Source organism: Scyliorhinus torazame, chromosome 4, assembly GCF_047496885.1.
Source record: "Scyliorhinus torazame isolate Kashiwa2021f chromosome 4, sScyTor2.1, whole genome shotgun sequence".
NCBI lineage: Eukaryota > Metazoa > Chordata > Chondrichthyes > Carcharhiniformes > Scyliorhinidae > Scyliorhinus > Scyliorhinus torazame.
The window spans coordinates 267,481,429-267,499,060 of record NC_092710.1 but is presented as its reverse complement, the minus strand read 5'-3'; the positions used below and the strand labels follow the sequence as shown (position 1 = coordinate 267,499,060).

Below are 17,632 nucleotides of genomic sequence, written 5' to 3'. Positions count from 1 at the left end.
TAGGTTTCAGCTTTTTTGGGAGGGGGGGATGGGGATGGAGGGGGATATTTGTGTGTGTCTTCCATCTCTCCACTGTGCCTTGGACAAAAGAACGTATATTCTTTAGTCTGGATTCTTAAGATTGGTAATGTTTCAACCATCAATAATGTTAAGAGAGATTTCAGGGGGTCCTTCGTCCTTTCAGGCTGGTCATCTCCGTTGGCCAGGCCTTGGCCGTAGAAATGCAAGTTGTCGTTGTGCCAAGAAAGGCAAATTGTCGTTGTACCAAGAAAGGCAAATTGTCGTTGTGCCAAGAAATGCAAATTGTCATTGTGCCAAGAAATGCAAATTGTCATTGTGCCAAGAAATGCAAATTGTCGTTGTACCAAACCTTTAGATTGGTCTCTGTAGTTCCAGGAGTCATTAGTGTCTCTTCAGAGATAACAGGGTGGCAGCTGTTCTGAATGCCAGAAAGTTCCTTAGTTCCTTTCTATAGAGACTGAAGGAAATCAGTTATTTCTGATAGGCAAAAGGCCATTTTAATGTAAATATTAAAGCCCAGTCTTTAATACCCATTTTAAAATAAGGATTTCAGTATTCATAACCTTAGGTCATGACAAAATACATAACTTAAACAGAGGTACAAAGCTTGACACAGCCACACACTAGTTGAAGATAAAGGCAACATTTCTATTGACAATATGAACTGACTATTGTTCGAATGAACAGTTTTCTTATTAAGAAATGAGCTGCACCAGTAATCAGATCAAGGTCGAAATAAGCACCATAGCAATATGAAGCCACCATTGTTCAGAATATGGATAAAATGAGAGTCAGCAGAAAACCAGTAAGAACCAGACTCGATTACAGCACAAAATCACATTCCACAGCACACACAAATATTCATACATGAAACATTTAAAACTTATGTTGCACATTGAGGATTGAGTTAACTATCCAATCAAATGTATTTGAAACTCCCCAAACCAATTAGGGTGACATAGAGGTATGGACAGGTGGCCTCAGACTGGTACATTTCCGTAAACATTTCCTTAAACATGAGAGTTCGGACAGCCGTTTTTTTTTTTTTTAAACCGGATCAACCTATACTTTTACTTGACTATTCGCTATCTTTATTTTCATATTTTCCCTTCTAAACCTCTTGAGTCTGCGCAATCTGTCTTTGCCTTAAGCCAGAAACCATTTCTGTATTATTTTTGAAAGTTAAAATTGTTTTATAAATTACTTCTCTTTTAAGTCTTTTGCTGGCAAGGCTTTATTGAGAATAGATTTAAGTTTCTCTCAATTGTAATCAGTAGAGGCAATAAAAGATTCATATTTCGCATCAGCGAAGTGTAACTCAAATTTCTACTGAATTTTAAAGTGTCTGCGAGACTGCACTTGAACCGTATGGTAGATCTCTACAAAGACGTAGCTTTGGCTTAGTTTCCCATTCGGAAACAGCAAATCATGAGGCTCTTGGGGATGTGTGGGTTCTACTGCAAGTTCATCCTGAACTTTAGTACAGTAGCCACCCCACTGAAAGAACCACTACAGAAAAAAAACAAAGGTAGTATGGACTGAGGAATGCCAGGCGGTTTTCAAAAAGCTGATTACATGGAACGTCAGAGGGTTGAATGGGCCGGTTAAGAGGGCTCGCGTGTTTGCGCATTTGAGGGAGCTGAAGGGGAATGTGGCAATGCTACAAGAGACACACCTAAAGGTTACAGACATACTAGATTGAGAAAAGGGGTGGGTCAGCCAAGTATTCCACTCAGGGCTGGACTCAAAGACCAAGGGGGTAGCGATCTTGATCAACAAACGAGTGGCATTCGAGGCAGGGAGAATCGTGTCAGACAAGTGGGGTAGGTACACAATGGTGAGTGGGAAGCTGGAGGGGGTGCGGGTGTTAATCATAAACATATATGCTCCGAATTGGTACGGTGTGGATTTTATGAGGCAGGTGTTAGGTAAGACCCCAGACTTAAAGTCACATAACCTGATCATGGGAGGAGACTTTAACACAGTCATTGATCCGGAATTGGACCGGTCAAAACCAGGTCAGGGAGGAGGCCGGCTGCGGCAAATGAATTGAAGGGGTTTATGGAACAGATGGGGGCAGTAGACCCATGGAGGTTTGCACGGCCATGGGTGAAGGAGTTTTCCTTTTTCTCACATGTCCACAAGGTATACTTTCGCATCTACTTTTTTGTTCTGAGCAAGGCGCTAATACTGGAGGTGGTAGATACTAAGTACTCGGCAATCGCAGTGTTGGATCATGCCCCGCATTGGGTGGATCTACGGGTTAGTGTGGACAGAGGACAATGCCCGCTGTGGAGACTGGATGTGGGGTTGCTAGCGGACAAAGCGATCTGTGGGCGGGTTAACAAGTCAATCCAGAACTATCTGGAAACAAATGATATGGGTGAGGTCTCTGCAGCGACGGTTTGGGAAGCTTTGAAGGCAGTGGTCAGAGGGGAATTAATCCCGATGTGGGACGACAGAGAAAAGGCGGAACGGGCTGAGAGGGATAGATTAGTGGAGGAGATACTCCAGGTGGACAGGAGATATTCGGATGCCCTGGACGCGGGGCTACTGAGGGAGTGGCGGAGGTTACGGGCGGAGTTTGGGCTGTTGACCACAGGGAAAGCAGTGGAACAGTTGAGGAAGGCAAGGGGGGCGATTTATGAGTACGGGGAAAAGGCAAGCAGATTGTTAGCACACCAGCTCAGGAAAAGGGAGGCGACCAAGGAGATAGGTAAAGTAAAGAGTAGAGGCGGGAATACCGTCCTGGACCCAGTGGGGGTGAATGAGGTGTTTAAGGACTTTAATAGTAAATTATATGAGGAGTCGGAACCCCCGGCTGGAGTGGAGGGGATGAGGCAGTTTTTGGATCAGTTGAGGTTTCCATGGGTAGATGAGGATCTGGTGGAAGGATTGGGAGCCCCAATTGAGATTGAGGAAATAATCAAGGGACTGGAGGATAAAGGACTGTGTCCCGGGGGTGCTAGGGGAAGTCCAGATGGGATTTGTGAAGGGCAGGCAACTCAACGCCAATGTTCGAAGGCTTTTGAATATTATGATGCCCTCAGAAGGAGAGGAGGTGGAGGGAGCGATGGATGCGGAGAAGGCTTTTGATCGGGTGGAGTGGAATTACCTGTGGGAGGCGCTGGGAAGGTTTGGGTTTGGTGAGGGCTTTACTGACTAGGTGCAATTGCTCTATCAGGCGAGTGTGCGTGCGAACCGGCTGAGGCCAGGGTATTTTAAACTACATCGACGGACGAGGCAAGGGTGCTCCCTCTCCCAGTTACTGTTTGCTCTGGCCATAGAGTCATTGGTCATGGCGTTAAGAGCCTCTAGGAACTGGAAGGGCTGGTCCGGGGCGGGGTGGGAGCACCGGGTCTCGCTTTACACAGATGACCTGCTCTTGTATATTTCGGACCCGTTGGAGGGGATGGGGGAAGTAATGCGAATCCTGGGGGAACTTGGCAATTTTTCCGGGGTATAAATTGAACATGGGGAAAAGCGAGATATTCGCGATCCAGGCAAGAGGACAGGAGAAGAGACTGGGAGAGCTGCCGCTTAGAATGGTAGGAAAGAGCTTTCGGTATCTGGGAATCCAGGTGGCCTGGGAATGGGAGGCACTGCACAAGTTAAACCTATCCCGGCTGGTAAAACAAACGAAAGGAGACTTTAAGAGATGGGACATGCTCATGCTATCACTGGCGGGGAGGGTACAGACCGTGAAAATGTCGGTCCTTCCCATATTTCTGGTTGTCTTTCAGTGCCTCCCCATCTTCATCCCAAAGGCCTTTTTCAAGCGGGTGAATACGGTTATTTCGGGCTTTGTGGGGGCGGGTAAAATCCTGCGCGTGAAGAAAGTGTTGTTGGAGCACAGTCGGGGGGAGAGTGCGTTGGCGCTGCCGAATTTCTGCATTAACTACTGGGCGGCTAATATAGCCATGGTTAGGAAGTGGGTAGTGGGAGAAGGGCCGCTGTGGGAGCGGATGGAGGCGACGTCATGCAAAGACACCAGATTAGGAGCACCGATAATGGCACCTCTTCCGTTCTCGCCGGCCCGATATTCCACAAGTCCGGTGGTGGTGGCGGCGGCTCTGAAAATCTGGGGGCAGTGGAGGAGATATAAGAGAGTGGAGGGAGCATCGGTTTGGACCCCGATTTATAATAATCATCTGTTTGTACCGGGTAGGCTAGATGGTGGGTTCCGGAGATGGCAAAGGGCAGGAATTAAAAGGATGGGGATCTAATTATAGATGGGGGCTTTCCCAGCTTGAAAGCCTTGGAGGACAAATTTGAATTGCCAGCAGGAAACGGGTTAGGTATTTGCAGGTGCAAGACTTCCTGAGAAAGCAGGTTCCGGCCTTTCTGCTGCTGCCGTCACAGGGGATACAGGATAGAGTAGTCTCCAGTACCTGGGTGGGAGAAGGGAAGGTTTCAGATATTTACCAGGTGCTTTTGGAGACGGAGGAAACTCCGGTGGGGGAGCTAAGGGCAAGTGGGAGGACAAGCTAGGAGGAGAGATAGAGGCGGGTCTATAGGCGGATGCCCTAAGGGTTAATACCTCCTCATCATGTGCTAGGTTTAGCCTGATACAATTTAAGGTAGTCCACCGGGCACACCATAACAGTGGCTAGGATGAGCAAGTTTTTCAGGGTAGAGGATAGGCGTGCGAGGGAAGATCCTCCCCCGCCCTGTTCAGGGGGCGAAAGAGGCTGACGTGTCGGCTTTTGCCTCCCTGGTAGCCCGGAGACGAATCTTGTTAATGCGGAGGGACTTGAAGCGTAGACGCCTGGGTTAGTGACATGGCTAGGTTTCTCAGGATATTATAATATGAAGACAGGGTTAAAAGCTAGCGGAGAGAGAGATGTCCAGGGACTGCCTGAACTGTGAAAGTCGATCAGCCAGCAGAAGAATCGCAGCAGGAAAAAGAACGGAAATCATTTTATTGAACTACAGAACACCTGAACTGAAGGATCAGCCGCAATGTGTCATCCTTGACTCTTTGCAACTCAGGCTGTTCTGTACAGCTTTATATTTGCTTACTATTGGCCTCAATACTTCTAATCTGTATGAATGTAGATGCATAAGTTTTACCATTTTGCCATAGTTAACTTGACTCAAGAAAGCTTGGTTAAATTGGTACCTCTTTAAACATTAACTACTGGGTCTGGAAAAGAAGATCCAAGGGAAAGGGGACCTTCTTAGATTAAACCTTTGCTGCAGCAGAGGGTGGTTTGAATAAAGACATGGAGCCAGTCATCCCTCCTCACCTGGGTTTGTACAATTTGGGGGTAACTCAGCCAGACAATGACAAATCGAGGGGGTGAATCAACACCTTTTGGGGAACCTCACTTGGAGCTGGACGTAACGGCATTAAGATACTAATTTATTGCAAATTAATCTCTCCCTTCACCATATAGATTAATTATTACAGAATTTTTCAAAGTATAGCTTACAATTTTGTTACGTTTTCTGAGAACATGCAAAGCATTCACTTTTTTGGTTTATAAACTGAAACAGATGGGCTCAACTAACAATGCACACAAATACATACAAACAATATTCACAATTTATAAAAGCCAACATACCTTAAAACTGATTTGTTTTGCTAATTCTTTTGCCTCCACATCAGCCAAACTCGGAATGCTACTTGCTGTGCACGGAAGAAGGGCTGTCCTCATGTGAGAACCACAATTTTCACAGTTAAAATCTTGTGACCTGACGTACAAAAACATTTAAAATTTGTGACATGCTTATTAATTTTGTGTCTGAGGGTTTTAATTCTGTTGAAGCCAATTATTTTATTTTGATCATTATTAAGGTGATATAGATGTCGTTAAGCAAAGTTGTGAGTTAATACATTTTTGTTCAAAATTATCTTTAACAGCTCTGTGTATAGCAACTCAGTTACCTTGTCCAGTATTCATGTGCAGTACCACTGTTGAATGGCTTGATCAAATCGAAACCTAATTGAGATAATTTGACTCTCTGGAATCTCTTAGCCTCATGTTTCTTGCACATTATGCAGGATTAAGCATTGTTCTGATATTACCGATTTTGGCAAATGTTGATTTTCTTCTTGCACCATTTTTTGAGAGGACAGGAGGATGGGAAGGGAAACACAAAACAATCCCCCCAATAACAAGGAACCATCTATTTGCTTCAATAATGTAAAACGATAAAACATAACCTTACTTTTTAGCAAGTGCTTTCCTCTCATCAGGAGTGTAATCCAGAGAACCAATGGCTCCTTCTCCCTTTGTTGGCATGAACCCAATAATGGCCAACAATGCTGTTCGTACTAGGGATAAATACAATATGATTTAAAATTGATTTTTGTAACTGTATATTCATTTCCCACTTTCCTTCTAGGTATCCGTATCTGCAGTAAACACCGTAACAGCTAAAAGGTTAGACAAAAACACCATTGTAAGATTTAAAAGTGCACAACTGCAGTTTGTTTGACTTTGTCTCTTGCACCCAAGGGAGTGGGTGGACTAAGAGAAGGAGAATCGACCTGGTACCTATTCAGAACCTTCCCACTGTGGCGCAGTTAAAGTTGTAAACTCTCAGAAAAATCACAGATGTATCACTCTGTATCACTCGATAGGAGATAGCACTAGTATTAAATCCATTCCCCCACACTATTCAACAACACCATTTTCTGGTGACCAGTGTGTCAATTATGTCAGCCACAGCTTAGGGTTGGTAGCACATTCGCATCCTCTAAATCACAAGGTTCCAGTTTCTACGGCTTGAATAGAAAATTCAGGCTGACACCACAGGGTAGTACTAGGGGAGTACTGCACAGTTGAGAGTGTCTGCTTGTGTGGATTGATGACACTATTTTGAAGAGGAGCAGTATCCCTGGTGTCCTGGCCAATATTTATCACTACAAAAAAAAAAATCTGGTCATAACACATTGCTGTTTGTGAGTTTGCTAACGCAAATTAGCTGCCCATTTCTTACATTGTAAAAATGACTCCACTTCTAAAGTACTTCATTGCTGTAAAGCGCTTTGAGACATCAGGTGGTCATGAAACTCACTACATAACTGCAAGTTGTTTTAAAAAAAATATGCTGTAGCCGTTAGTAGATGGTGGTTTACGACCCGAATTCTGAGTTATACTCACTGCTCCAGGATGGTTGCCAAGTTTCTGGGTGATGTCCGGAGATGCTCAAACATATCTTTTTACCAACTTCAAACCTTCCATTGGGCTGAAAGAAAAAAGCCTGTTCAAGTAGCAGTATTAAATAATAAATAAACTTTTGGCAAAGAGTTTGCCAAGTACAAAATAACTGCTAATTTCCAACTGCCTTCAAAATTTCCAAAATAATTGTACATGATTTACCAAAATGTTTCAGATTACTTGTTCCGATTCTTTTAAAGAATGTTTGGGCAAAGCAAACAAAGCTTGAGCACCTCATATGCATCTCTTTATCGAAAAGCTAATGTTTCCACATCCCAAAATCTTTCCATGTGACATTCAGTAACTTGTCGGCTAATAGTGTGGACGGATGCTTGCTCCTGGGCCTTAGCCAACTATACTGTACAATCAGGTCCTAGGAAGTATGAGTAAGTACTCTAAAGCACACTTTCCTTCATTCTTAAAGCAAAATGGTCCGAAGAAGAGGAAGTGCAAGACAGATCGTGGAAACAAAACTGTACCATCTTCATTCAGTAGCAGCCTGTGAAAGTGCAAATGAAGAACAAACCATGAAGAACCAAATGTACTTGGGTATTAAATTTCTTGTTCCAATTCACAATCTAATCGTTTTGGATATAATGAAAAACCAAGTTTTGAATGAAAGCTTGGAAACTCTCAAAGCTATTCTTAGCAATGATGATAATGCAATATGGTAGTGCATAAATCTAGTACTCTTTCTTTGAAACACTATAAAAAAAGGTTGGGAGGAATAATTAAACCATTCCATGCAATACAGGAAGAAGTAAAACTGTTAAGCAGGATTAGACACATCTTCCTTCCCTACTATCCCTTATTTTTAAGCCAGGATAAGAAACAAAATTCCACTTCTCCGTCTTTGTACAAAACAAAGTTTTCAGATTGCTAAGTGACACCTTAACTCAAAAAAAAACTTTGAATTTGTCAGGTTGGCTCAGATCATATTGCTCTCATCATCTATGTCTACAGGTTATGGAATCAAGCATTAGCTTGCATTCATAAGTGGTACTGAGGTAGATCAGCTATAATTGTATGAATGGCGGTGCAAGTTTGAAGAGTCATTTGGTGTATTCCCGCTCCTATTTCTTATAATCTACACTAGTTTCTTACATCGTTAGAGTCATCATCTTCGGGGTGGGGCATTTACGGAGTGGTCCATCCTACCTGCTCCATTGTAGTAAAAGATACCATGGCATTACCAAAAGTTTGTCAATTGCCCTGGCCAATATTTATCCCTTACTCAACAGCAACAGCAGCAAAAAAAAAAAAAAAACATTATCGACAGTGTATCATGTCCATCACTTGAGGCATTGCTGTGAGCAACTGGTTGCCATGTGTATACGCAACTTAGTTCAAAAGCAATTAATTGTCTGTGAAGCATGTTGAACCATCCCTAGACGTCATAATATGCTTGATAAATACAAGACTTTTAAAAAGGTGATTGTACCTGTGGGCTTGGAGACTTCGAAAGTTAGTATTTTCAGATATTGGGGAAAATAAGCAGAAATACAGATCAGCTCGTCTGCATTTCCAAACTTAGTATTTTTAGATATTGGCAAAAATAAGCATAAATGTAGATCAACTCTTGTCTGGATTTCCACATCACTGATTGAGAAAACTGCAGAACACAAATGGGACCGATTAAGCTTATATCCTCAGGACTCCGGAAACTGAGGCTTTATTATTTAACCTCATCTATTGGTGAAAGGCGGGACAAGGTGGATGATATAAAGATCACCAGGGATCTTGCTTACATTACATATGTGGGAAGGGCGTTGTTGAAATAACATTACAATATGGCATGTCAGCATCATCACCCCAAATTACTTAGTTCATAGTAATATTTTAGAGGGACGTTTTAGTTCTGGACAGATTGAAGTTCAACTAGAAAATGGGACAAATGCACTAGAAAATGAGACAAATGCAACTAAAGAGAGTTGAAGACTAATACACTTAAAAGGCTGAGGCCAAGTTGACCCAAGGGGCTAACAGCTAGAAAGGTAAAATCATAAAACAGCAGGTGAGTTTACTTAGCTGCAAAATAGGAGAGGAGGTGTCGACACTGCTTGCAAAGAAATGCAGCCCAAAGAGTTGTTTTGTTTTTAGAGTTATGAGCTACAAATAGTTTTAAAAAGCAGTGAGCCCTGGAAGGCTACATCATTAAAATGATGCGTGGTGCTCAAGAAGGTTCTAGGGGTTCAGTTTGTACGCTGGAGAATAGTGTTCTGCAGCATGGGCAAAGGCCTGACTGAAAAGATGGTGCTGTTGTTAGCAGTTTCCAGGGAGCAAAACTGTTACTGTTAGCTTGCTTGTGTAGTTGGGGCTCAGGGGAAGTTCCACAAGCTGTTTGGTACATCTGTGCAATTCGGGTTCAAGAGAGGTCCTGGAGAGCAGAGATTGTGGTGGAAGGTCATGGCACCATGCTGGAGAGGGTTAGGGCACAGAAATAGCCCTGGGAGTAATTTATAGCTTGGTGTAGCGGGGACGGTTGGAGGCCAAATGAAGCTAGCTGGCAATAAAGAGCTTAAATTGCACAAGTAGAAGTTGGAATGCAGGTTCAGAAAGTGTAGGTGTCTCGGAAGAGGATATGAAACCCTGGGAGGTGTATAATTGTTGAGACTGTCCGATTTGGAGTGACTTTGAGGGAATTTGTGGGCTTGATCTTTGAAACTCTGGGTGGATTGCCGAGAAATCTGTGGGATCTATGTCGGTCGCATCTGCCAATTATTTTGCAAGGTGATAGGTTCAACGGCTTTTAGTCTGTTAATTCACATGTATCTCATTAGCCTTGAATGTTAGAGCACAAGATAAGTATTGTATATGGTTTGATCTTTTTGACCTCACATCCAACATAGGGCAGTAGAGCGGAGCTGCTGATTGGCTGTTGCGGGGAAATTTGCATACGTCTGGTGCGGTCACTAACGTGAAGGTGTACCTGTGCAAGAGACCCTAGCTGTTCAAGAGAAGACAAGCATCCAGCAGAGGGCAGTAGAGCGGAGCTGCTGATTGACTGTTGCGGGGAAAATTTGCATACATCCGGTGCGGTCACTCTAACTTGAAGGTGGTTTGTGGAGGAGCTGTTGTCAAGTGACACTTAAACCCGAAACACTTCTTCAGTGTTTCCCTCCCTACCCCCTCCTCTAACCAAAAAAAAAACAACCGCTCTAAAGATCAAGAGGAAGGCTCGAGGGCAGGTAGAAGTAGAAAGAAGTTGAACCGTGACGTCACAGCCTGCAGGTAAGGAATTGGTTGGTGACTGGTAAGTAGTTTTTCTTTTCCCTCAGGTGTTATCGTGCGGGGCGCAGAGGTTGCTGAGTGAGTGCTTGCTGAGAAGGGGAGTGAATAACAGGTAAGCTCTTTCTTTCTTTTTCGTTTTTTATCTAGATGGGATGGCAGGGAAGGTAGAGCAATGCTCCTCCTGCAGAATGTTTGAGGTGAGGGACGCCGTCAGTGTCCCTACTGATTTCATCTGCGGGAAGTGCACCCATCTCCAGTTCCTCAGAAACCGCATTAGGGAACTGGAGCTGGATGAACTTCGGATCATTCGGGAAGCAGAGGTGGTCATAGATAGAAGCTTCAGGGATGTAATTACACCGAAAAATAAAGATAGATGGGTGACGGTGAGAGGGGCTGGGAGGAAGCAGTCAGTAGAGGGATCCCCTGTGGTCGTTCCCGTTAGTAACAAGTATACCGCTTTGGATACTGTTGGGGGGGGGGGGGGACTTACCAGGGGTAAGCCATGGGGTACAGGTCTCTGGCACAGAGTCTGTCCCTGTTGCTCAGAAGGGCAGGGGGGAAAGGAGTAGAGCATTAGTCATTGGAGACTCCATAGTTAGGGGGATAGATAGGAGATTCTGTGGGAACGAGAGAGACTCGCGGTTGGTGTGTTGCCTCCCAGGTGCCAGGGTCCGTGATGTCTCGGATCGTGTTTTCGGGATCCTTAAGGGGGAGGGGGAGCAGCCCCAAGTCGTGGTCCACATAGGTACTAACGACATAGGTAGGAAATGGGATAGGGATGTAAAGCAGGAATTCAGGGAGCTAGGGTGGAAACTTAGATCTAGGACAAACAGAGTTATTATCTCTGGGTTGTTACCCGCGCCACGTGCTAGTGAGACGAGGAATAGGGAGAAAGAGGAGTTGAACACGTGGCTACAGGGATGATGCAGGAGGGAGGGTTTCAGATTTCTGGATAATTGGGGCTCCTTCTGGGGTCGGTGGGACCTCTGCAAACGGGATGGTCTATACCTGGACCAGAGGGGTACCAATATCCTGGGAGGGGAAATTTGCTATTGCTCTTCGGGAGGGTTTAAACTAGTTCAGCAGGGGCTTTGGAACCTGAATTGTAGCTCCAGTATACAGGAGAGTAGTGAGGTCATGAGTAAGGTTTCAAATTTGCAGGAGTGTACCGGCAGGCAGGAAGGTGGTTTAAAGTGCGTCTTCTTCAATGCCAGGAGCATCCGGAATAAGGTGGGTGAACTTGCGGCATGGGTTGGTACATGGGACTTCGATGTTGTGGCCATTTCGGAGATCTGGATAGAGCAGGGATAGGAATGGTTGTTGCAGGTGCCGGGGTTTAGATATTTCAGTAAGCTCAGGGAAGGTGGTAAAAGAGGGGGAGGGGTGGCATTGTTAGTCAAGGACAGTATTACGGTGGCAGAAAGGACGTTTGATGAGGACTCGTCTACTGAGGTAGTATGGGCTGAGGTTAGAAACAGGAAAGGAGAGGTCACCCTGTTAGGGGTTTTCGACAGGCCTCCGAAAAGTTCCAGAGATGTAGAGGAAAGGACTGCAAAGATGCTTCTGGATAGGAGCAAAAGCAACAGGGTAGTTGTTATGGGGGACTTTAACTTTCCAAATATTGACTGGAAACGCTATAGTTGAGTACTTTAGATGGGTCCGTTTTTGTCCAATGTGTGGAGGGTTTCCTGACACAGTATGTAGATCAGCCAATGAGAGGAGAGGCCATTTTGGATTTGGTACTGGGTAATGAACCAGGACAGGTGTTAGATTTGGAGTTAGGTGAGCACTTTGGTGATAGTGACCACAATTCGATTACGTTTACTTCAGTGATGGAAAGGGATAGGTATATACCGCAGGGTAAGAGTTATATCTGGGGGAAAGGCAATTACAATGCGATGAGGCAAGACTTAGGATGGAGAGGAAAACTGCAGGGGATGGGCATAATGGAAATGTGGAGCTTGTTCAAGGAACAGCTACTGCGTATCCTTGATAAGTATGTACCTGTCAGGCAGGGAGGAAGTGGTCGAGCAAGGGAACCATGGTTTACTAAAGCAGTCGAAACACTTGTCAAGAGGAAGAAGGAGGCTTATGTAAAGATGAGACATGAAGGTTCAGTTAGGGAGCTCGAGAGTTACAAGTTAGCTAGGAAGGACCTAAAGAGAGAGCTAAGAAGAGCCAGGAGGGGACATGAGACGTCTTTGGCAGGTAGGATCAAGGACAACCCTAACGCTTTCTATAGATATGTCAGGAATAAAAGAATGATTAGGGTAAGAGTAGGGCCAGTCTTGGACAGTAGCGGGAAGTTGTGCATGGAGTCCGAGGAGATATGAATATTTTTCGTCAGTATTCACACAGGAAACAGATAGTGTTGTCGAGGAGAATACGGAGATTCAGGCTACTAGACTATAAGGGCTTGAGGTTCATAAGGAGGAGGTGTTAGCAATTCTGGAAAGTGTGAAAATAGATAAGTCTACTGGGCTGGATGGGATTTAACCTAGGATTCTCTGGGAAACTTTGGGGGGGGGGGGGGATTGCTGAGCCTTTGGCTTTGATCTTTAAGTCATCTTTGTCTACAGGAATAGCGCCAGAAGACTGGAGGATAGCAAATGTTGTCCCCTTGTTCAAGAAGGGAAGTAGAGACAACCCCGGTAACTATAGACCAGTGAGCCTTACTTCTGTTGTGGGCAAAATCTTGGAAAGGTTTATAAGAGATAGGATGTATAATCATCTGGAAAGGAATAATTTGATTAGAGATAGTCAACGCGGTTTTGTCAAGTGTAGGTCGTGCCTCACAAACCTTATTGAGTTCTTTGAGAAGGTGACCAAACAGGTGGATTTCAGTAAATCATTTGATAAGGTTCCCCACAGTAGGCTACTGCAGAAAATACGGAGGCATGGGATTCAGGGTGATTTAGCAGTTTGGATCAGAAATTGGCTAGCTGGAAGAAGACAAAGGGTGGTGGTTGATGGGAAATGTTCAGACTGGAGTCCAGTTACTAGTGGTGTACCACAAGGATCTGTTTTGTGGCCACTGCTGTTTGTCATTTTTATAAATGACCTGGAGGAGGGCGTAGAAGGATGGGTGAGTAAATTTGTAGATGATACTAAAGTCGGTGGAGTTGTGGACAGTGTGGAAGGATGTTACAAGTTACAGAGGGACATAGATAAGCTGCAGCGCTAGGCTGAGAGGTGGCAAATGGAGTATAATGCAGAAAAGTGTGAGGTGATTAATTTTGGAAGGAATAACAGGAAGGCAGAGTACTGGGCTAATGGGAAGATTCTTGGCAGTGTGGATGAGCAGAGAGATCTCAGTGTCCGTGTACATAGATCCCTGAAAATTGCCACCCAGGTTGAGAGGGTTATTAAGAAGCCGTATGGTGTGTTATCTTTTATTGGTAGAGAGATTGAGTTTCGGAGCCATGAGGTCATGTTGCAGCTGTACAAAACTCTGATGCGGCCGCATTTGGAGTATTGCAAACAATTCTGGTCGCCACATTATAGGAAGGATGTGGAAGCATTGGAAAGGGTGCAGAGGAGATTTACCAGAATGTTGCCTGGTATAGAGGGAAGATCTTATGAGGAAAGGCTGAGGGACTTTAGGCTGTTTTTGTTTGAGAGAAGAAGGTTAAGAGGTGACTTAATTGAGGCATACAAGATGATTAGAGGATTAAATAGGGTGGACAGTGAGAGCCTTTTACCTCAGATGGTGATGTCTAGCACGAGGGGATATAGATATAGGACAGATGTCAGAGGTAGGTTCTTTACTCAGAGTAGTAATGGCGTGGAATGCCCTGACTGCAACAGTAGTGGACTCGCCAACCCGAAGGGCATTTGAAATGAAATGAAATGAAAATCGCTTGTCATAAGCAGGCTTCAAATGAAGTTACTGTGAAAAGCGCCACATTCCGGCGCCTGTTCGGGGAGGCTGGTATGGGAATTGAACCATGCTGCTGGTCTGCCTTGGTCTGCTTTCAAAGCCAGCGATTTAGCCCTGTGCTAAACAGCCCCATTTAAATGGTCATTGGATAGACATATGGATGATAAGGGAATAGTGTAGATGGGCTTTAGAGTGGTTTCACAGGTCGGCGCAACATCGAGGGCCGAATGGCCTGTACTGCGCTGTAATGTTCTATATAATACAGTTTATTTTTATTTGTTCAGAACCTCCGGAAACTGGAGGCTTTACTCACTGAGAAAGTGTCTTGAATCTCAAACTTTGCCTACTTTAAACAAAAGACTTGATTGGTCCTTCACCAGATAACAACATTCTTTGAAAATGCTACATGGAATATGGGAGCCAGTTAGAAGCAGCAATTTCTAGAGGTATCAGCTTTTTGCCTTCTCTGAGAAGATCCTGACCAAGAAACATATGTACATAATGTTGATTTCTAACCTCAGAACTGAGTAGAGAACAAAATCATAAAACAGAATGCAACAACCAGAATCACAAGTGTTTCCTAACTGATAATTGCAATAGCAAGGATTGTTTTCACTCAAATGTTCCACTGTTCTATACTGATTTTACCTCAATATCACAATACTTTTAAGAAATCCAAAACTCTTTTACCGTTAGGAGAATAATGCTCGGTGGTTTCATGGGATATTCTGGCGGAAGCACAATTCTGCCATGGTAAACACCACCATCAAAATCAGAGTCTGGAGGTCCACGGACGGTGAAATGCCATTCAAAGAGATTATCCTAAAAGTGGCAAAGAAGATACAAAAACTGTTGGGCTGAGTCTTAAAAAGCAAAGCTATGTCACAAAGTATACGTCATAAAGTATTAATGCCATTTATGTACAATATATAAGCATTAATTGTTGAACAAGATATGCAAACGCGGTCCTAACATCTACAGACATCTACATCTATTGGGTTACAATAGGCCAGATTTTGTTCTCAGCAGTGAAGGAACACTTCACAAATAACTGTCCAGACTTTTCATGGGTTTATTAGCAGAGATTTCCAATAATCTGGCATCCTTTCCAGCATAAGCATAGCACCTTCTACAAGGTATCTTCATTGAGACAGAACCCAAACCCAGAATTATAAATAGGAAACAGAAATTTGATTTAATTTATGCAGAGAAAGATATTTGGCAAATACACATGTGGGATTAAGAGAGACGACAAATGAAAACTAAAAACTATAATTTGCTATATTAATTTTCAGAACCAGAGGGGATTTCCAACAGCAATTAGTCATTATGCTGTTAAAAACTCACCGACTCCTCACCAGCCCTACCCTTTCAGCTGTCTTTAAATACAGAATCAAATTGGCATGTACCTCAAATTCACACCAGTGTTGTGGCTTTAGTGCTAAGTCTATCGATGTGAAGGAGCAAGGTATTTGACAAAAACTTCTATATGGCGAGTGCAGGTGCCAGATGCTGATAACCTCCCCATTATTATAGCATTATCTTACTGTCCTATTTTATATACCCACAAAAGTAAGTGATTTCTAAGGTACTTGGCAAGTACTGGATAATAAACCAAAACATTTAAAATTGATCAGCACATTATACGCCAGTGAAAGACCAAACTTGGAAATATTTTTGGCATCAGCTTTAGTGCCATGGGAAGATGGCCCCTAGCACTGATTAAAGGAAGAAAGATCAAACTCAGACTGCACTCATTTAGATTAATTCAATTTGCTACAGAACAGCACTGGTAGGAATATGGAGCAGGAGGGAGAATTTTAAAAAAAAATTTTTTTAAAGCATCTTTGATGAAAGCTGTTACTCAAAATAGTGAAAAGATAATAATCTTTATTAGTGTCACGGGGGACATCACCAGTCACATCTTGCCAACTGTAGTATGTATCTTATCCCTACGGTCTCCTACCTCCAAGCTAATTTCGTATCCATGTCGATAGTTAGCCTCCAATTCCATGCGCCATTTTAAGTTATAATCTGCTCATTAATGTGACGTCAACAAAATAATTGCCATCCTACACTTCTAACCTATTAATAGATCTACATAACTACCTACAATGGTGGTACTCTGCACTAAGACTTTGGATATTCAAGAAACTTATAATTGTTCATCGCTTCCAGTCTCTGGCTCACAGCAACATGCCGAGTAAAAGCAAGACAGCCAATTGAGCTAATCCCTAAACAATGCAAGGGTAATATTAGGACAGGTAGTAGGAACAAAGGGAATTAATCTACTTCCTTCCCTATATGTTGTTCGCTACAAAAGTAACATATGCTATCTGCATAGTCAGATGACCTCAAGTCCAACTCCTTTTACCTCCCTTATGACTTGGTTAATTCTGACTGGCAGAGCAGGCTCAAGGCTGAAAGATGTACTCCTGCTCCTATATATGCTCTAATCACAGACACCATGCTTATTCCAAAACATCCTGTATGCTTATGACGCTAAGATTAAATACCATGGCTATTAGAATCATGGGAGGGTTTACTATCATTGCTCCTTGAAGGTGGCGTCGCAGGTGGACAGGATGGTAAAGAAGGTATTCAGCATGCTAGGTTTTATTGGTCAGACTATTGAATACAGGAGTTGGGACGTCTTGTTGAAATTGTAGACATTGGGAAGACCACACATGGAATACTGTGTTCAGTTCTGGTCACCTTATTATAGGAAGGATATTGTTAAGAGTGAAGAGATTTACAAGGATGCGACCAGGACTTGATGGTCTGAGTTATAAGGAGAACTCTTTCCACGGATCATAGGAGGCTTAGGGCTGATCTTATAGAGGTCTATAAAATAATGAGCATAAATAAGGTAGATAGTCAACATCTTTCCCCAAAGGTAGAGGAGTCTAGAACTAGAGGGCATAGGTTTAAGGTGAGAAAGGAGAGATACAAAAGAGACCAGAGGGGAAATTCCTTCACAGAGGGTGGCGAGCATCTGGAACAGACTGCCAGAGGCAGTGGTAGAGGCGGGTACGACTTTGTCTTTTAAAAAGCAGATAGACAACTTCCGGTGGCGGCTATGGAGGAGTAAGTTGCACATCTGGTGGCTCCCACTCTGGTCGGACTTTTGGACCTTTCCCCCGGACTTTTTTCTGGATTTAAACAGAACATTTGTGGGCTGAGGCAATTGGGCACTGTTTCCAAGCATCGGTTTATGGAGAAAAAGACCAGAAGTGCACGAAAGGGCAGAAACAAGAAGTCAGTAATGAGCTGTGTTGAAGCTGCAACGGGAGACAGTATGGCTGAGGGACGGACCCCTGGGGTGGCAGCG

At 43.7% G+C, this 17,632-nt stretch overlaps 1 protein-coding gene across 2 annotated transcripts in view; it reads right to left on the bottom strand.

The window, feature by feature from the left end:
* Window positions 1-17,632, bottom strand: part of ube2j1 (ubiquitin-conjugating enzyme E2, J1) — a 135,294-nt gene that overhangs the window by 29,236 nt on the left and 88,426 nt on the right. For both annotated transcript variants that reach the window (XM_072499768.1, XM_072499769.1), the window contains 4 exons: window positions 14,992-15,123; window positions 7,134-7,218; window positions 6,196-6,301; window positions 5,589-5,718 (listed from right to left, as the gene is read on the bottom strand). In XM_072499768.1, the coding sequence (XP_072355869.1) occupies window positions 5,589-5,718; window positions 6,196-6,301; window positions 7,134-7,218; window positions 14,992-15,123 (453 nt within the window). The remainder of the gene's footprint in view (window positions 1-5,588; window positions 5,719-6,195; window positions 6,302-7,133; window positions 7,219-14,991; window positions 15,124-17,632) is intronic.